At 46.0% G+C, this 21,200-nt stretch overlaps 1 protein-coding gene across 4 annotated transcripts in view; it reads right to left on the minus strand.

Annotated features, from left to right (window-relative positions):
- Window positions 1-21,200, minus strand: part of ADGRB1 (adhesion G protein-coupled receptor B1) — a 381,906-nt gene that overhangs the window by 48,175 nt on the left and 312,531 nt on the right. For all 4 annotated transcript variants that reach the window (XM_081873967.1, XM_081873965.1, XM_081873966.1 and 1 more), the window contains exons 21-22: window positions 16,051-16,201; window positions 5,050-5,119 (exon numbers count right to left, since the gene is read on the minus strand). In XM_081873967.1, the coding sequence (XP_081730093.1) occupies window positions 5,050-5,119; window positions 16,051-16,201 (221 nt within the window). The remainder of the gene's footprint in view (window positions 1-5,049; window positions 5,120-16,050; window positions 16,202-21,200) is intronic.

The raw sequence follows: 21,200 nt of genomic DNA on the forward strand, positions 1-21,200 counted from the left end.
TTAGTGGGATGCGGGTGGCACTGTGGGTTAAACCACAGAGCCTAGGACTTGCCGATCAGAAGGTTGGCGGTTCGAATCCCTTCAACAGGGTGAGCTCCCGTTGCTCGGTCCCTGCTCCTGCCAACCTAGCAGTTCGAAAGCATGCCCAAGTGCAAGTAGATAAATAGGTACCGCTCCAGCGGGAAGGTAAACGGCGTTTCCGTGTGCTGTTCTGGTTCGCCAGAAGCGGCTTAGTCATGCTGGCTACATGACCCGGAAGCTGTACGCCGGTTCCCTCGGCCAATAAAGTGAGATGAGCACCACAACCCCAGAGTCGGCCACGACTGGACCTAATGGTCAGGGGTCCCTTTACCTTTATCAACTCTTAGCATCCTTAGCAAAGAATCTGTGGGATTCTTTGTGGAAAGTCAGGACTGTTTAAAGTGGTACGATGCCACTTTAAATGTAGGCCAAAGGAAGAATAGTGATTTTACAGGAACAAGAAAATAGGAAGCTTCTCCATATATAGGAATAATTGGAACTGAGGGATTCTAACTTATTCAGTCCTGCACGATCGTGAATGTGAAGGTTAGAGAGGCAACAGGGAGGCTGCCTTTGTCCAGGAACTGCGTGATTAAAAACTGCAACCCCCCATGTTGTGTCAGCAACTTTCAGTTTCTCTTTCCTACAAGTGATAAAACATCACAACGTCAAGCTGTGTCCTGGCTGTGCTTTGTCACACCGTTGTGCAGGTCCCCTCTGCAGAACAAACTCTTTCTTGTGACTCTGTGATTAATTCCTGCTGCTCCATTGCCAGTCAGGAGCAAACACAAAACCCTCCACTCAGTGAACGTCCAATAGCTTGCATCGGAAGTGCAGGTAGATCAAAAACTTCTCCACAGGGAACTTTCAGCTTGAATTTTTGTTGTTGTTCTTGCTGGTCAGCTCATTATTTCCCAGGACTTCTCAAAGCTATTCGCGCGTTCATTATTTCCCAGAACTTTTTTTAAACTATGCACACAGCCCATAGTTCAACTCTGGAATTCGATCCCATGAGATGTAGGGATAGCCACCAACTTGAAGGGCCTTTAACAAGGCTTAGACTAATTCACAGAGGAAAAGGCTCTAAGTGCCTACTAGCCATAAGGTCTACCTCCAAAGTCAGAGGCATTATGCTTCTGAAAAACACTTGCCTGGACTCACAAGTGTGGAGTACTGTTGCATCCAGGTCCTGTTACAGATAGGTAGCCGTGTTGGTCTGCCATAGTCAAAACAAAACAAATTCCTTCCAGTAGCACCTTAAAGACCAACTAAGTCAGTTCTTGGTATGAGCTTTCGTGTGCATGCACACTTCTTCAGATACACTGAAGAAGTGTGCATGCACACGAAAGCTCATACCAAGAACTGACTTAGTTGGTCTTTAAGGTGCTACTGGAAGGAATTTGTTTTGTTTTGATCCAGGTCCTGGTTATGGACTTACCATTGGGGCATCTGATTGGCCACTGTGAGAATAGGATGCTGGAATAGATGGACCATTAGCCTGAAGCAGCAGGCTCTTCATAGAATTGTAGAGTTGGAAGGGACCCTGAGTTGGAAGCCCAACCCTCTGCAAAACAGGAATATGCAGCTATCCCATATGGGGAGCAAACCTGCACCCTTGGTGTTATCAGCATCGTACTAACGAAGAGCTCGGAAACATGGCTTGAGTGAGCTTGAGTGATAAGCAACAGTGAAGAGAAGTGGTTGGGTGTGTGGAGGAGCATAAATGTTGGCATCACTGAAGCCCTGCAGACCTTCCAATGCCCTGACCAGCCAATTCAAAGTGTTGGTGGTGATTTATAAAGCCCTAAATGGCGTCAGCTCAGTATACCTGAAGGAGCATCTCCACCCCTATCATCCAGCCCGTACACTGAGGTCCAGCTCCAAGGGCCTTCTGGCAGTTCCCTCACTGTGAGAAGCCAAGTTACAGGGAACCAGGCAGAGGGCCTTCTCGGTGGTGGCACCCGCCCTGTGGAAAGCCCTCCCACCAGATGTCAAAGAAATAAGCAACTACCAGACTTTTAGAAGACATCTGAAGGCAGCCCTGTTTATATTGTGTGATGCTTTGTCGTGCTTTTAATATTCTGTTGGGAGCCGCCCAGAGTGGCTGGGGAAACCCAGCCAGATGGGCGGGATAATAATAATAATAATAATAATAATAATAATAATAATAATAATAATAATAATATTAATAATGTAGTATTGTAGCTCTGCACTTCCCCACACATCCGAAGATATTTCATCAACCTCAGACCTCCCATGGTGAACATACAACCATCTGAACTCATATCAAAATATGCCAATTCCAAATGCACGTGTCAAATAGAGCATTTTTAAATACAGTGGTGCCTCGCAAGACGAAATTAATCTGTTCCGGGAGGCTCTTCGTATAGTGGTTTTTCGTCTTGCGAAGCAAGCCCTTTGACAGCTTAGCGGATTAGCGCTATTAGCGGTTTAGCGGCTTTTAGCGATCAGCTGTTAAGCGGCTTATCAGCGGATCAGCTGATAAGCGGCTTAGCGGCTTAGGAAAAGGGGGGGGGGAAGGGAAAAAACCCCCGCAGGAACTCGCAAGACATTTTCGTCTTGCGAAGCAAGCCCATAGGGAAATTCGTTTTGCGAAGTGCCTCCAAAACGGAAAACCCTTTCGTCTAGCGGGTTTTCCGTCTTGCGAGGCATTCGTCTTGCGGGGCACCACTGTATATCAAAATTCCAGAGGTCAGCTGAGGGTAGACTGCAATATCGTTTTGATCCACCCAGTGTTGCATCGGATTGACTCCATTTTCCTTCCTCGCAGATTTAATTTCAGCTGCTTCTTGTCTCTTGTTTTCCTCCGAGCACTGGGGAATCTGCCACCTGGACATCCAGAGTCCCTAAACTCGATTCTGACAATCCTGCTGGGCTGCTCTCTTTGGAGTTCCCCATGAGCATCTGCTCCTCTTTGCAACCATGCCAACATTTTGCTTTGGGAAGCTGCTGCTAAATCTGGGCTGTCTGCTAGTCACACCTCACAGAGAATATTTGGGTTCCATAGTGCAGAGACAGATAATACTCTTGCTATGTAAAAGAACATTAAGAAGAGTCTGGATCAGGCCAGTCATGTAGTCCAGCATCCACATACCTGCTCTCTCTCTCTCTCTCTCTCTCTCTCTCTCTCTCTCTCTCTCTGCATAATAGAAAAAGGGAACTTGGAAAGTGAATAAGACTTAACTAAACTATCAATATCATTTGAATCATGTTTCTTGGGATGGGACTCCCTGTAGGAATAACTGCCCCACCAAGTCTCAACTAAAACCCAGAGGAAGACTTGGGACTCTGAAAGAACTTAAAAGGTAAAGGGACCCCTGACCATTAGGTCCAGTCATTGCCAACTCTGGGGTTGCGGTGCTCATCTTGCTTTATTGGCTGAGGGAGCTGGCATACAGCTTCTGGGTCATGTGGCCAGCAGGACTAAGCCGCTTCTGGCGAACCAGAGCAGCGCACGGAAATGCTGATGAGGTTTCTAAAAAATAATAATCTGCAAACTGATGTGGAAACACAGAGAACCGAATTTGAAATTGAGAAAATGAGAAACCGAAAGAAACCTCAATTGATAGATTCACCCACCGCTGACCATAACCCTGGAATTTGAAAGACTTAAGTCTAACTAGACAACTGAGGAAGGGAAAGCTATCAGATCCCCAGTCTCTCTCATGTGATAATTGATCACATGACACAGTGTGCACACACACTACTTGAATGGCAATGTCCATCAACTTTTGGTGTGTGTGGGCACCCTCAAATATTGTATTGGGGGGCCTAAGACCACTCTGTCCCTAGCAATTGGCTCCTATGGCGCTCATCTGAGAGGTGCCAGAACTGTGCTTTGGCATGTTCCTGCTGAAAAAAAGCACTCACTTTTGCACTCAGGAGCTGAGAAGCAAGCAAATAATTCTTCTCTAGCTTGGATTTTAACTGAGGTGAATAAGAATTTGGGGTCTGCACTGCACGCCTCATCTTTAAGGTGAGTATCATGAATGCCCAAACCACATAGTCCAGTAATTTGGGGTGATTTGGAGCATCTTCAAGCACCTGCACATTGGAATGGGTTGCTGTCATAGCAGTAATACTACGCCCATTTCAAAACTGGTTCACTCAAAGCACCTCAAAGCACAATGACATTTACGTAAGGATATACGAACATAAGAAGATGGATCAGGCCAATAACCCACCCACCTAGTCCTGCATTCTGCTATCATAGTTGCGAACCAGGTGCCTCAATGGGCAACCAGCAAACAGAAATCCACAAGCGATACCTAATAAACATCAGGAAGGCAGCTACAGTATTGGCATTTAGGCATCTGCTTAAAGGTAAAAAAAAGGTAAAGGACCCCTGGACAGTTACGTCCGGTCAAAGGTGCATATGGGGTTGCAGTGCTCATCTCGATTTCAAGCCGAGGGAGCCGACATTTGTCCACAGACAGCTTTCCGGGTCATGTGGCAGTATGACTAAACTGCTTCTGGCACAACGGAACACTGCGATGGAAACCAGAGCGCACAAAAATGCCATTTACCTTCCCGACGGAGCGGCACCTATTTATCTACTCGCACTGGCATGCTTTCAAGCTGTTAGGTTGTCAGAAGCTGGGGCAGAGCAACAGGAGCTCACCCCGTCATGGGGATTCGAACTGCCAACCTTCTGATCGGCAAGACCAAGAGGCTCAGTGGTTTAGACCACAGTGCCACCCACATCCTGCTTAAAACTCATCGATTCGCCCAGGCTTTCCCCGAGGGGTGATCCAGCAATGTTGACGTATTGAGCCAATCTGCTGATTTGTGATGCATTTTGTACTCATTTTAGGGATGTAATTTTATTGTTGCTTTTATACCGTTCGCAAGAATATTTTAGGCTGCTCGGTGGTTTCCGGTACAGAGATTTTTGCAAATAAAGAAAGCAAGCAAAAAATGTGTGCCTTGAAATGTGAGTGGAAAGAAGGGAGGAAGGGAAGAAGGAAGGAAGGAAAGAAAGAAAGAAAGAAGGAAACTGTTACTCACTAGTTCATGGTGCCGTACCCCTTGGCTTTCGTGAATCCCACAGAGATGGCCACCACCAAGGCAGGTAGACCTAAACAGAATAAAGCAAAACAGGCAAACAGTTATGGTTAGAGTCATTTCCAAATGGCCCTTTACAGTAAGGAACCAGTCTGTTTGCCTTGGGGTGAAGGAGACCCAGACTTCTCCCCTAAGACGAAGGCTCCTTTTACTAAGAACATAAAGATATGCTGGATCCGGCCAATGGCCCAGCTACGTAGTTCAACATCCTGTTCTCACGTTGGACAACCAGGTGACCATGCAATTGGGACGTGGGTACCAGAGCATCTTCCCCACTTTTGATTCTCAGCAACCACCATCCAGAAACATAGTCAACATAGACAGCAGCCATTGGCAGTCTACCCTCCACTATCATCTTTGTAACACAGAGAGATAGCAACACTTCCATACAACCAAACAATTGTAGAGTTGGAAGGGACCACGACGGCTGTCCAGTCCAACTTTCTGCAATGCAGGAATCTTCTGCCCAATGATCCTGAGATTAAAGAGCCTCATGCTTTTACTGGCTGAGCTATCCTTCACTTTCCTGCTGGAAAAAACCCGATGATTAAGCTGAGAGTCTTTAGCGGCCAATAGAAAAGAATGATTTGGACCTCTTTGGTCTGATTTTATTTCATTTGCAAGCAAGGAGGAACATGGCCCAAACCCACCTTGGTCTATGAATGAATGTGGCCGATATAGACTCAGGGTAAAGATGGTAAAGGTAAAGGTAAAGGTAAAGGTAAAGGTAAAGGTAAAGGTAAAGGTAAAGGTAAAGGTAAAGGTAAAGGTAAAGGTAAAGGTAAAGGTAAGGGTACCCCCTGACCATTAGGTCCAGTCGTGGCCGACTCTGGGAATGCGGTGCTCATCTCGCTCTATAGGTCGAGGGAGCCAGCGTTTGTCCGCAGATAGCTTCCGGGTCATGTGGCCAGCATGACTAAGCCACTTCTGGCAAACTAGAGCAGCACATGGAAACGCCATTTTACCTTCCCGCCGGAGTGGTACCTATTTATCTACTTGAACTTGACATGCTTTCGAACTGCTAGGTTGGCAGGAGCAGGGACCAAGCAATGGGAGCTCACTCCGTCGTGAGGATTCGAACCGCTGACCTTCTGATCAGCAAGCCCTAGGCTCTGTGGTTCAGACCACAGTGCCACCCGCATCCCATATAGACTCAGGGTATTAACCATTATATGTTATAAATTGTTCTACTCACTACCTTCCTTGCAATTACATACCTATGGTTCATATATGTTGGTTTAATTTCACATCTGTATTTATTTGACACTCATCTCTAATTAGGGACGTGGGTGGCGCTGTGGGTAAAACCTCAGTGCCTAGGACTTGCTGATCGTAAGGTCGGCGGTTCGAATCCCCGTGGCGGGGTGAGCTCCCGTCGTTCGGTCCCAGCTCCTGCCAATCTAGCAGTTCGAAAGCACCCCTAAGTGCAAGTAGATAAATAGGGACCGCTTTATAGCGGGAAGGTAAACGGCGTTTCCGTGTGCGGTGCTGGTGCTGGCTCGCCAGATGCAGCTATGTCACGCTGGCCACATGACCCGGAAGTGTCTTCGGACAGCGCCTGCTCCCGGCCTCTTAAGCGAGATGAGCGCGCAACCCTAGAGTCGGTCACAACTGGCCCTGTCGGGCAGGGGTACCTTTACCTTTACCTTTACATCTCTAATTGTATATGGACTGTGTTTATGGTCACCAGATCCTGTTTGGTAATATTGTATTTTGCAGAATCTTGTATAGTCTCTCTTTTGTAGGAAATTAATAAAACTGCCACAATTTCTTATTAAATTAACATCACACAAAAAATCATCTCAGGTGCCAAAGGATTTGGTAAACAGGTTCATCTTCAGCATTTGCTGTTTGCTGTACAGTGAAGCCAGACATACCTTTGTGGTGAGAAAATTCTACAACAGAAAATGCCCCCTCTCTTGCTGGACCAACACCCCCCGAACATTTGAGGAAGGTGGAACTACCAAGACAAATGCCAACTTCTAAAGAAGGTAGGTCACTCCCTCTGCTGATCTCAACACCCAGGAAGGTCTGTAGGGATTCCAACACCCCCATTAAGTGACGGAGAATTTTCAAACAAATGTGAGATAAATCTTCAGCATTGCACCAATATTGACAAATATTATTTTTGGGGGGTTCTTGTTTAGTCGTGTCCGACTCTTCATGACCCCATGGACCAGAGCACGCCAGGCATTCCTGTCTTCCACTGCCACCCGCAGTTTGGTCAAACTCGTGTTGGTCACTTTGAGAACACTTTCAAGAACATTTTTCGGGGTAGGGGTGGTGAAATCATTGTTAGTTCATAGTAATGGACAAGGAAGTACAGTCATGCCTCAGGTTACAGATGCCTCAGGTTGCGTTTTTTCAGGTTGCGGAAACTTGGAAGTACTGGAATGGGTCACTTCTGGGTTTCAACAGTCACGCATGTGCAAAAGTGCTAAATTGCGCTTTGCGGATGTGCCAAATTGCAACCCGCACATGTGCAGAGGCGCTGCTGCGGGTTGCGGACATGCATCCCGCATGGATCACATTCACAACCCGAGCGTCCACTGTAACAGTCTAAGAGAGGGTACGGGAAGGAGTTGGGGCAAAATCTGTTTCTTCCTTCAAGAAGATTAAAATAATATTAAACCTGGATCCACAGTTTTGCCTGCATTTCATGAGTGGTGAAACCGGGAGGGCAGCCTTTTGCCAAATGTTCTCCAGGGGTAGACTGAAATTTTTCGACAGGAGGGCCTCAGGAATGAAAACTTTCATGCAAGTATCATAAAAAAAAACTTTCATTTCAGTTCAGTCTTTGCAAATTCTCTTGTTATGGTCACCCATCCTCATTGCTTCTCGCCTGCCCCCTGCAATTTTGCATGAAGGACTCCCTGCATCCAGTTTTTGCCTAAAGGTGTCCTACTTTGAGGGACTTACAAACCACTAACCCCTGTTCTCTGATACTTCTGGCTGTGTATCAGATGGAACTGCCTCCCTCCTCACCTAAGGAGACCTCAGGCGTCTCTTAAGCCCCATCCCCTTGAGTCACGCGTGGATCAATCTATCTTGCTGCTAAAGATGGGCAAATCCCATTAGGAGTCAGAGAGACATTGCTTGCCGGGCTGGGCTTAGCATCCCAATGACAAAAGCCCTCACTCATTACAGACGCAATGGGATTTGAGGCAGATTTTCCTCAAGGTGTTAGGCACATTTGAGCCGGTGGCTGCCATGTCCACCGGTCCTTCTTAAGGATAACACCGCACGTAATTCCCAGCAAGGGAGATTGCTTTAATGGTGTTCCAAGGTGACCTGTCAGTCCAGAAGCAGGAGGCTCTGTTTCTGCTGAGATAGGAAGAAGCCTGTGTGAGGCCAAAGAAACGAGCCTGAAAGGAGAGGGGGGAACACACAGGCACACACATCGCAAATCTCGTAGCACTTCAAAGGCAGTTCTTTCTGACGGCACAAGTTTTTCTGGGCTAGGAAATGATGCATCAGGGAAAAAAAGTGGACTCTAGTCCACAAAAGCTTCTGCCACAATGAAGCCGATGGGCTTTAAGGTGCAACCAAACAAGGACACATCTGTACCACAGTAAATCCACAACTTGTGCACATTTAGCTTTAGGTGCATGGCCAAACATGTAAAAGAAAGGGGGTGCTGGGGTTCCAGGAAAAAATACTTTGGCAATCCCATCTTCCATTGAGCGCAGTGTGTTTTGACTATACCGGCAACAACTGATTTGCATGGGGTGATGTTCCTGACCCCCCACATGTGTGGGTGGACTGTGCATAAGACTGCCCCACCCTGCCCTGCCCCATCCCACCCCCTTTTCTGTCTACTTCTGGGTTGCCACAATGGGCGCATGCGCAGTGGTGCGTCTATTGGATGCGTGTCAATTGGCCATTGCCTGCACCCGATTTTGGCTTTGGGAGCGATCAATGGAGCGTACCCCCCCACATAAGTTGTGGGCTTACTGTATAGATCTATAGCCCTAAGATACCACTTAGTTTCCCCCGAAGAATCCTGGGAGCTATACTTTGTTGAGAATGCTCCATCCTCTGTCTGTATGTCCCCCTCTGTTGTGTATGTGTGCTTGCCTGCCTGCCTGCCTGGTGAACGCACATGTGATCTGCACATGTGTGTAGTGGCTGACTGCTCAGAGATGCCACACGCACGCAGTTGGCCTCTGTGAGACCAAGATGCTGGACTTTATGGGACACCAGCTTGATCCAGCAGGGCTCTCCTTATGGTTTCAAGATGTATGGGACTAGTAGAGGTGGTTCCCCACTTTATGGAATTTCCCTTGCAGGAGCACCAAAGTCTGAACCTGAGCATTTTGAGGAGACTCTATTAAGATCTTCCTTCCATTCTTCCTTCCTTTAATTGGAATGCACCTTAATTTAAGTTCATAGCACAGAATACAATATTTCAGTAGATGCAAGGCTTTAAGTACGGCTACCTAAGTCTAGCCCTCAGAATGGGGATACGGGTGGTGCTGTGGTCTAAACCACAGAGCCTAGGGCTTGCCGATCAGAAGGTCGGCGATTCGAATCCCCGCGACGGGGTGAGCTCCCGTTGCTCGGTCCCTGCTCCTGTCAACCTAGCCGTTTGAAAGCACGTCAAAGTGTAAGTAGATAAATGGGTACCACTCCGGCGGGAAGATAAACGGCATTTCCGTGTGCTGCTCTGGTTCGCCAGAAGCAGCTTAGTCCTGCTAGCCACATGATCCAGAAGCTGTACGCCGGCTCCCTTGGCCAGTAAAGTGAGATGAGCGCCGCAACTCCAGAGTCGTTCACGACTGGACCTAATGGTCAGGGGTCCCTTTACCTTTACCTTTACCTAAGACAAGCCGTCAGAATGGGGGTGGGTGGAATGGAAGATCAAACAAATGTCTATCACTTTCTCAAAGATGCTCACTGAATCATAGAGTCAGAGGGGACCAAGAAGATCATTCTAGCCAGCCCCCTGCAATGCAGGAATATGCAGCTGTCCCATAAAGGAATTGAACCTGAGACTTAGGTGTTATCAGCTCTAACTAACTGAGCCATCCTCAAATATTCAGACTTAGTTTTCCCAGGAACTCAAGGAGAGCGTAGTTCAATGCACCCGATACAGAGGCTCGATAAACTGTTAACAGGGCTGATGATTCAGAGCTCACTCTCTGCTGCCAAGCTTTTAAAAGGATATTAAATGACAATTAAACTGGGATTACACAAGGTAAGACTAGAAGCAAATAAATTAAAGTCATTTGAGTCAATAAAGCTCAGCGATAGTAAACAGAGGATCTCGGGAGAGAAGATCTTTTCTTGGAGAGCAGTTCTACACATTACATTGAGCGAGGTGTTAGAAATTGGGTCTCTACCAATTCTAACTGCAGGGGAGAATGGGCTCAGTTTTTCAGTGCTTCCCCATGCAAGAAAACAAACAGACAAAGCAAAAGCTAAACTCAAACAAAATGGAAAAAGCTACCCTGCTCCATGTCACAAAGTGGTGCATTCCAACTCTACAATTCTATGATCAGGAAGAGACTTATGCATGGCTTTTCCTTAACAATTATAATTATTAATATTTGTTTATTGTGTTTATATCACACTTTTCCAAGGAGCTAAATGTGGTGCACATCCCTTCCCAGGTTTATCCGAATAACAACCCTGTGAGGTAGGCTATGCTACAGGTGAGTAAATGGCCCAAGTGGGAATTTGAACCCGGGTTGCCTGGGTCCTAGTCCAACACTACCCCACACTGATTTTCTCCCTCCTTAATATGCTGGTTTTTTCCATGTATGCAGTCCCGGTAGGGAGTTTTTAACAAGGGGGAGTCTTGTTAAAAACTCCTGCAGTTTAAGGAGATCAAGAACTCTGTCAGCCCATCTTCCAACTCTTTTTACTTCACTTGAAGAGTGTCTCCCAGATTTAAAATGAAAGCCGAGCTGAACATTTCTCAGCTAATATTTTGGATTATTCTTTTTTTCATCCAAGACCATTGAATAAGGCAAACTAGATCATCATCATCAGTAATATATACTGCTTAATATGCAAAATCCCTAAGTTGTTTACATGAAACACTGCAAGATGATTTAAAAGATAAAAAATGTATATACAACATTTAAAAACAAAAGCACAAATAAATACACCAGTAAAAACAGAGAAACCATAAAGAAAACATTCAGCTAGATGTCGATGAATAATAAAACAGAACACTATAAAAAAATTCCTTCCAGTAGCACCTTAAAGACCAACTAAGTTAGTTCTTGGTATGAGCTTTCGTGCATGCACACGAAAGCTCATACTGTACCAAGAACTAACTTAGTTGGTCTTTAAGGTGCTACTGGAAGGAATTTTTTTTATTTTGTTTTGACTATGGCAGACCAACACGGCTACCTATCTGTAACTAAAACAGAAAACTGTGATACTTGCTTAGTTAGATAGGAGGATTTTAAAGCTTGCCACTGTTTCTGCCTCAAGAACAGCTAATGGAAGAATATTTGACCATTGGCCATGTTGACTAGGGCATGTTAGCTGGAGTGCCTCAAATTCCCCATCCATGGTTTAAAATATACTTTCTGAATCTTCCTTTTTTTAAAAAAATTAATTTTTATTGAAGTTTCCACAGAATTTTTATCCACACAAACAAAACATAAATACAAAACAATAAAAACATAAAACACATATAATTTCGAGTCTTAATTTCTTATACCTTACTTTCCCGACTTCCTCATACCTCCCCTTCCTGCATTCTCATGTCTATAATTATTTAACAAATCCCTCCCTTATTTCAACTTAATTTTAATAACACTCAATTTCTTTTAACTTATCCATTACCGCTGTTAACCCCTATTTTTCTCATCCAACATCAACCTAACATTCACTAATTTTTGCATATTTAGATAGTCCTTATATTTTTTCCAATCCTCTTCCGCCGTCTCTCTTCCCTGGTCTCGCTGATGTGGAATTTACGCTGATGCGGAATTTCTGTTAGGCTCATTATCAGTAAGGCCGGTGTTAAGTACACAAGAAAGCAACTCAATCACAGAACTGGTAAGGAGCAGTTAAGGGGGAAACTAATGACTAAAGGTAAAAAAAAAAAGTAAAGGTAAAGGACCTCTGGATGGTTAAGTCCAGTCAAAGGTGACCATGGGCTTGTGGCGCTCATTTCGCTTTCAGGCCGAGGGAGCTGGCATTTGTCTACAGACAGCTTTCTGGGCCATGCCGCCAGCATGACTAAAACGCTTCTGATGCAATGGAACACCATGATGCAAACCAGAGCACACGTTCCTGGCACAGTGGTACCTATTTATCTACTTGCACTGGCATGCTTTCGAACTGCTAGGTTGGCAGGAGCTGGGATAGAACAACGGGAGCTCACCCTGCCGTGGGGATTTGAACCACTGACCTTCTGATTGGCAAGCCCAAGAGGCTCAGTGGTTTAGACCACAGCACTACCTGCGTCCTCTCTAATGACTGAAGGATAACATGAAAAGGGTACCAGGAGGGAGCTACATAAATGCTTTAAAAAGGGGGGGTAGGAAGTGTTTCCAAGAACTGTGGTTGCAGTGGGGGACTTAGGGCTCTCAAATTTCAGCAATGCCCTGTGTGGCACTCCCCGCCTCTCACAATCCATTCTGCAGCATTGCTTGTGGTGCTCTGCAGTGTGGTGCCAAGTCGCTCTATCCTAAAACCACCTGTGATGGCCTGGGATTCGGACTCGGAGGCTGAACCTGAGGAATCCCAGTCTGCACAGGATTCCCCGCCTCCAGAACCAGCTGAGCTAGGGCTGGGGTCTGAGCCTGAAGGGTCCTCACCTGTGCTGGATCCTCAGATGCAGGCACCAGCTGAGTCTGCTCTGGCTCCTGAGGTGATGGAGGACCCATTGCCTGCAGGTGCTCCACTCTCAGCCCTGTCAGGGGAGGCTGAGGTTGCCTCTGGGTCCAGTAACCCTCCAGCCTCTCCTGAGCTGCAGAGGCTCAGGGCAGATAGGTGGAGGGAACTAAGTTCCTGCAGGAGGAGTGCTCGCCTCCAGGCCAGGAGAGGTGGGTCACCTGTGGACTGGGGCCGCCTTATGCCTCAGGGCAGTTAAAACCCAGCCAGCCCAAGTCCCAGGTTGCGGGAGCAACATTGTTGGTAGCCAGTTCCTGCCTGCACCTTTTCCTGCCGGAGCTCCTGACCTTGCCCGACTCCCTGCCTTGGACCCAGCCTCAGCTTTGACGGACTGCCTCTATACTGCACCCTCGACCTTGGACTGGACTTGGATCTTGCCTCACGGATACCCACAGGACCAGCACACCACCTCTGGTGGTTGGATGAAAAGATGGTAGAGCAATGAGGTGGTAGAAGGTGGTTGGGGAAGAGGATGGAACAGCCAAGGTGACACATTTTGCCTATAGAGAGCGTATCCCTATGGAAAGCTCTCTGTTCAGTAACACATTATTGAACAAGGTCTCGCTAACTGGAAATTGACTGTGAGCATCTTTATTTGAATCCCCAAGGGAAATTTCTCCCACAACACATGCCTCTTGAGAGAGAAAATATTCTGCTTGACACTCATGGGAAGTTTCCATTTTCCTACTGGCTAAGATGTGTCCCAGAGCAGGACATGGTCCTAAATGTCCGCCATTCAATCCTCTAATACCTTTCCGTGTGAAGGGTGAAACAGATCCTTTTAAATTCTCAGAGGAGTTCCACTCAAATCAACACCACCCTGGGGAAATCCAAGAGGTTAAAGGATTACCTAGCTCAGGGCCAAGCAAGCAGCAGGCAGCCGCAGTGAAGCTGACTTTGTAACTTTGGTCACAGCCAGAGGTGCAGAAAGAAAGAATTCCCCTTAGGGATTGAGGGGTGGGGGGCAATTCAGCTCGGTTTTCATTTTAATGCAAAGCTACACTTCTGAAAATAATATGCAAACTGAACTGCAGCTATCCTTTGAAGTTTAGCAAATTGAGTTGATCGGTTTCCCAACCAAGAAAAAGTGTGCAGAACTGTGCATATTGGGGAAGTGTGCATTAAAAAAACCCATACATTGTTGAAAATCTATAAAACACACCACTTTGTGAAAAAATTGCCAGATTCCCATAAAAGCCCATCAGCCGGACCTGAGTGCAACAACACTCTCCACTTGTGATTCTCAGCAACTGAGAATATCAGGAGGAATCTTGAAGTGCAGCTGCTCAGAAGTTTAATCACTTACCTTTTAAATCTTCTTGGCTTCTACATTTGCTTGACCGGAACAGGATATGCATTGAACCTGTGTTCAGTGGAATGTATCAACAAGCCTAATTTTCCCCTCAAAGAAGAAGTGTGCAACAGGTGCCCCAATTCTTCTCGGCTTTGAATTGAAATCTGAACCAGGGAATAATCTCCAGTTCTCCTCTCACCCACCCAGCCCCCAAATCCTTTTATAAAGTAGTTATGCTGCTGAACTTGCAGTGATGTGACTATTCAGAGGCATTTTGTCAGGTTGAACAGATTGCGGTATGAGCCACAAAGTAACTAGTCACACTCTTAAAATTCATCTGCCCTGTAATCTCCCTCCCTTCGCTTACATTTTTTATTCCACAGCTCAAAGTGGCATACATGGTTCTCTCTGCCTCCTCATTTTATCCACACAACAACCCTGTAAGGCAGGTTAGACTGGCCCAGGATTCTGTTTATGCTACTGTGCAGTGCTTGGAGTCACAAGACTCTGTTTTGCATACCAGACATTCCAGACTGTTGGAAGTCTCACGGAAGAGAGGAGACGGATGTGATGTTACTGGTTTCTTGTTCCTTTGTTTTCCAGTTGCTCTCTGCCTTTCACAGAGAGAGCATATATATTTCCTTTCTGTCTGTGTAGTTAGAAATAAAACCTAGCAATGTAGCTCAAACTTCTCGTCTCTTCTGCTGCTTTGATACTCCGCTGAATGGGGAATGTGCCTGGAGCCTTATCAAAGGCTCAGGTCGTTAATCATCGTTGGAGGAGATTCTGAAGGCTGGACCGGGGGAGTAGCTCGGTCATAGCAGAGATTCCGACAAGGATAACCCAGCAAGCTTCATGGGTAAGTGGGGATTCGAAGCTCAGTCTGTGAGGGCCTAGTCCAACACCCTAACCATTGCACCACTGCTCTAGCTATCCAGGAAGTGGGAGGAGCAACCTGAAATGCTTACTGTGTTTTTAAGAGAGACCCGGTAACCAGCACCACTCTGAACACAACATGCACTGTGGCAGAACAATCCAAACCATGTAGATGAGGATAGATTTCTCAAGTCAGCTGTTCGGACTCCGCATCTGAGCAATCCATCCACTGGAGCAATTGCACAGTCAACTCATGCCGCAATAATAGCCATATGTATTACAACAGTTTTGCACTGGGGGATTTGAATTTAAAATTTCCAGGAGAATGGAACTTTCTGCAGCTACACTGAGATGTGAAGCCAGCTGCATTCCCAATCATTTCCTTAAGAAAAACTAATGGCACTGAATTCTAAATTCCATGCTCAAACAACGTTTGAAAAGATCGACCACAAACCAAGTAAGCATCCCAGCAGCATAATAAGCCATGCTTCTCTTTGCTAGAACATAGAAAGATGCCTGATACTGAAAAACACCATAATGGGGAATTTCCATAATGGGGAAGAACAGCTGCTTTGCATGTAGAATGTCCCAGGTTCAGTCCCCAGCATCTATCACTGAGTTGCAACCCTTCTCCTGATTTCCCCCCTCAAAATGAATTCAAACAGAGATTAAATGAATACGGGTATGTGTGTGGTGTTATTTCAGTTTCATGCATCAAAACCAGAGTCTTCTTCTGGGTTCCACACCTTAAAACTGCAATATAGATTTTCGGATTCTGAGCAGAGGAACCCCTTTTCAGCATGATTCAAATCCACCCATTTGAGCTTCAGCTGATGCTCAGCACTGGGTGCATTTGCTGAAGGGTGTGATTTCTCCCCCCCCCTTCCCACCTCCAGGTTTGACCAAGGGATCCTCACCCCATCCAAGACACAGGAAGCGTTTGCGGATGATGCGGTTTCGCAGCCTGCCCGTCACAGCCATGTAAGATTGCCAGGCTTCGGTCAGCACCCAGCAGAAGGAGGAGAGGAAGAAAAAGTGAAGGAAGGCGGCCACCAAGGTGCATATCACCTGGAAAAGTGCGAGAGAGAAATGGCATGTGTAAGAAGGAGGAGGAGAAAGTCAAGGGCAACAGATAGCTGGACCATAAGAGGTAAAGCAAGGGTCAGCAAACTTTTTCAGCAGGGGGCCGGTCCACTGTCCCTCAGACCTTGTCAGGGGCCGGACTATATTTTGAAAAAATAAAATAAAAATGAACGAATTCCTATGCCCCACAAATAACCCAAAGATGCCCTTTAAATAAAAGCACACATTCTACTCTTGTAAAAACACCAGGCAGGCCCCACAAATAACCCAGAGATGCATTTTAAATAAAAACACACATTCTACTCTTGTAAAAACACCAGGCAGGCCCCACAAATAACCCAGAGATGCATTTTAAATAAAAGGACATATTCTACTCATGTAAAAACACGCTGATTCCCGGACCTTCCGCGGGCCGGATTTAGTAGGCGATTGGGCCGGATCCGGCCCCCGGGCATTAGTTTGTCTACCCATATATATATAAACCAGACAAACACTTTCTGGGCCCCCCTCCCAGTGTTTTAACGGGTTGCTTTTACGCTTGCTTTTAGATTTGTAAGCTGTTTTGAGCACCTCCTTCCTGGAGTGGAAATGTGGGGTGGAAGTTCTAAAAATAATACAAACTGGCAGCAGGAATGGCAAGTGTCGGCGGAGGGCTGGTGCCAAGCCATTATGAGCCGAGCCAAATCTCAGAGGAGGCTTGGCTCAGCTCGAAATGGCTGAGGGATTTCTGAACCGAGGAGTCTGAATTATGAATGCTCCCTTTCTGAACTTTGCTGCTGTCACTATCTAGGTTTCCCCGAGGGCTGCCAGCTGGCTCTGCTTGCATTAGAATATATAAAGACGAGGCCTATTGGAAGGAACTGTTACTTCGGACTTCTCAGACAAGTGTTGGCGAAAGTGAAGATGCTGATATACACTTTATTACATATATAGGAGAAGAAGAAGGGCAGGTAATTGCCTTCCACTCCCTGTTCCTCAATAAGAATAAGAATAAGAATAAGAATAAGAATAAGAATAAGAATAAGAATAACAACTTATTATTTATACCCCGCCCATCTGGCTGAGTTTCCCCAGCCACTCTGGGCGGCTCCCAATCAAGTGTTAAAAACAGTACAGCATTAAATATTAAAAACTTCCCTAAGCAGGGCTGCCTTCAGATGTCTTTTAAATATAAAATAGCTGCTTATTTACTTCACATCTGAAGGGAGGGTGTTCCACAGGGCAGGTGTGACTACCGAGAAGGCCCTCTGCCTGGTTCCCTGTAACCTCACTTCTTGCAATGAGGGAACCACCAGAAGGCCCTCGGCACTGGACCTCAGTGTCGTCATTAGCTAAAATGGGATATAAGGCTTTGGCTTTGAGGAGGAAACTTGTTAGAGATGCACACTCACTTTGGGTCAAGTCAAAGGCAGCCCAGTCTATGCATGAGCCTCTGGGATCCCTGCCTACAAAACGTCTAATATGTGAGTACAGTGGTGCCCCGCAAGACGAATGCCTCGCAAGACGGAAAACTCGCTAGACGAAAGAGTTTTCCGTTTTGGAGGTGCTTCGCAAAACAAATTTCCTATGGGCTTGCTTTGCAAGACGAAAATGTCTTGCGAGTTCCTGCGGTTTTTTTTCCCTTTCCCCCCCTTTTTCTAAGCCGCTAAGCCGCTTATCTGCTTATCCGCTAAGCCGCTAAGCCGCTAAAAGCCGCTAAAAGCCGCTAAACCGCTAATAGCGCTAATCTGCTAAGCCGTCAATGGGCTTGCTTCGCAAGACGAAAAAACCGCTAGACGAAGAGAATCGCGGAACGGATTCTTTTCATCTTGTGAGGCACCACTGTATTTGGTTTGAAACAGATTCATAGAGCAGAATCATAGCATCGTAGATTCTGCAAGGGACCCTGACGATCATCTAGTCCAACCCCCTGCAATGCAGGAATATGCGGCTCTCCCATACGGGGATTGAGCCTGCAATCTTGGCATTATCAGCACCACACTTTAACCAGCTGAGCTATCCTATGGGTATCAATACTAAACCAGCTCCAATCCAAACATTCTGGCTTAGGCAGTGGCTGCAGCCATGACTTCCTTCCCCGGGATTCTAACCCACCGAGGCCCTTTCCCTTCTGCTTTCAGTAGCAAAACCTTTTCTTGTCCTTTGAAGCAGGCGGCGATGCTTGGCCAAGCGTGATTTAATAATCAAAAAGGCTGCCAAGCTGCAGCGGAGAGAGAGAGAGAGAGAGAGAGAGAGATTGGCTAGGCGGCCGCCTTTCTTCTTCTTCATCCCTTTTGTCTAATGTGACCAGGAGCAAAAATATGCATCTTTTAAATGTACTGTGCTTTCATCTTCAAAGGCTCTCATAAATGCAGAGAGGGGCACTATTCACTAGGGGTGCACACAGGTGGAAAATGTGTGTGTGTGTGTGTTTGTCAGGGGAGCAGGGACGCCATAAAGACATAGAGAAATGGAAGTTGGAACAACAACAAAAGCATTGCTAGCTGCTAAAGACGACTCTACAACAGTTGGAAGTTTTAATGCCTCTCTCTCTCTCTCTTGCTCACACACACACACACACACACACACACACACACATTAATCCAGAATGCAGCAGATAGACTGATGACTGGGAGCGGCCACCGGGACCACATAACACCGGTCCTGAGAGATCTGCATTGGCTCCCAGTACATTTCCGAGCACAATTCAAAGTGTTGGCGCTGACCTTTAAAGCCCTAAATGGCCTCGGTCCTGTATACCTGAAGAAGCGTCTCCACCCCCATCATTCAGCCCGGACACTGAGGTCCAGCGCTGAGGGCCTTCTGGCGGTTCCCTCATTGCGAGAAGTGATGTTACAGGGAACCAGACAGAGGGCCTTCTCGGTAGTGACACCTGCCCTGTGGAACACCCTCCCTTCAGATGTCAAGGAAATAAAGAACTATCTGACTTTTAGAAGACATCTGAAGGCAGCCCTGTTTAGAGAAGTTTTTATTGTTTGATTCTTTATTGTGTTTTTAATATTCTGTTTGGAGCCGCCCAGAGTGGCTGGGGAAACTCAGCCAGATGGGCGGGGTATAAATATATTATTATTATTATTATTATTATTATTATTATTATTATTATTATTATTATTATTATTATCCATAGGGGAGCAGGAGCAATGTGAACTGCACTGAAGGAAGTTGGCAGTACTTTTTTCATTCCTCTCCTCTCCAGGTACCGTAACTTCATCTTAAGAAAAAAATCTCCCTACAAAAATCCATTGACAGAAATAAAAAATGAAGCAACCCTTTTGCTTGATCACCTTCAATTACGTCTTTATCCTTCTGTCTCTACTTTAGTGCCACTTTCCCCAAATCAAGATGAGTCATTACTCTGATCGCTTGGATGAAGATCTGTTCGCTTGGGAGAAGCTGGTGCCAGATTTGCCCTACCAGCTATTTGTCACTTTCAGATCGATGGTGATCGACAGATTTCATCGAGAGCTGTGCATAATTTGAATGCCTTTAAAAGAAGTTGGCATAAATGTCTGATATGGAGTTCAGAATATTTTATTTATTTATTTATTCCATTCATATCCTGCCTTTTCTTCCAAGGAGCTTGAGGTGGTCACATGGTTCTCCCGCTCCTTGTTTAATCCTCGCAACAACCATGTGAGGTGGGTTAGGCTGAGAGGGAGTGACAGGCTCAAGGTCACCCAGGGAGCTTCATGGTCGAGCAAGGATTTGAACCCGAGTATCCCAGTTCCTAGTCCAACACTCTAACCACTACCCAACATTGCCTCTTTGCTCAGCTTGTCCCTGACTTTTCTTCCTTCGTAGCTGAGAATTTAAATCGACCCAATTTGCACATCACATTAAACCGTTGTTTAAAACAAACCATGGTTTAATGCTGATGTATTAAACCATACTTTGATGTGACCTGCAAACCTGGTCGTTGTTACTGCTGCTGTTATTCTGTTGGTTATTTGCTCCTAGTGGTTGTCGATGACACTGGAAATGCAGCAAGCTTAAGAAAAGTCAAAGGGTTAGTCTTTCTGTCCGTAACTGACCTCTGGAACGTATAGCCACAAAAATGCTGAAGCAGTGAGCACTGATGGGCAGGATTCACCTAATGTGTCCTAGCAGCAGAAGCTCTAAACAAGGAATTCTGCTCACACAATGGGACTTAACCCCTTCTCCTCCCACCACATGTCTCTCACTCTCTCCCCAAAAGTTGTTCTGTGGGGATCAGGAGAACCCCAGAACAGCATTCAGGGAGAGGAGAAGGGGGATCATTCCATCTGGCAAGCGGAAACTGCCTTTGGCTAATTAAATAATCTTTTTTTTTGGGGGGGGGGTTACAGGTAGGTAGCCGTGTTGGTCTGCCATAGTCGAAACAAAAAATAAAATAAAAATCATTCCAGTAGCACCTTAGAGACCAACTAAGTTTGTTATTGGTATGAGCTTTCCTGTGCATGCTCACTTCTATTCTTTTTGTTTGGCACATTGGTGTGTAATTTGTGTGTGTTTTTATATTGGGAACTGCCCTGTGATCATTGGATGAAGGGTGGTATAGAGACTGATTGATTGATTGATTGAATGAATAAATATATGAATGAATGATGCTATCCACTTAGCGTGATGTTGAATTCCGCCCAAAGTCTCGTAAATGGGAGTAAAATATTTTGTGGAGGCAGATGGCTCCAAACCACGGTAGCCAAAAACAGCTACTTCCATGTGCAGTAACTGACTGCTAAATTATTTTAAACACAGTGTCCTTTCCAGGCTCCCAAGTTGCAGTCTGGCCACGCACAGTTAGGATGGGGATGCTGCATCCTACAGGGCAGGGCCAGGGCCAGAAAAGTCTCTGATAGTCCTGTCAAGGCTAGTGGTAGTCCAAATTTGGTAGTGCAGTCCAGGTTGGTGCTGCCAGATCCAGCATAGATCTCTTCCTCCCTCCTCCTCAGTTGCCCAACTGCCCTGCTTTTTGACAAGCTTAGAATATTTGGGTTGGGCCCAATCT

Source organism: Podarcis erhardii (genome assembly GCF_964252035.2).
Source record: "Podarcis erhardii genome assembly, chromosome: 8".
In the NCBI taxonomy this organism is placed as follows: Eukaryota; Metazoa; Chordata; class Lepidosauria; order Squamata; family Lacertidae; genus Podarcis; species Podarcis erhardii.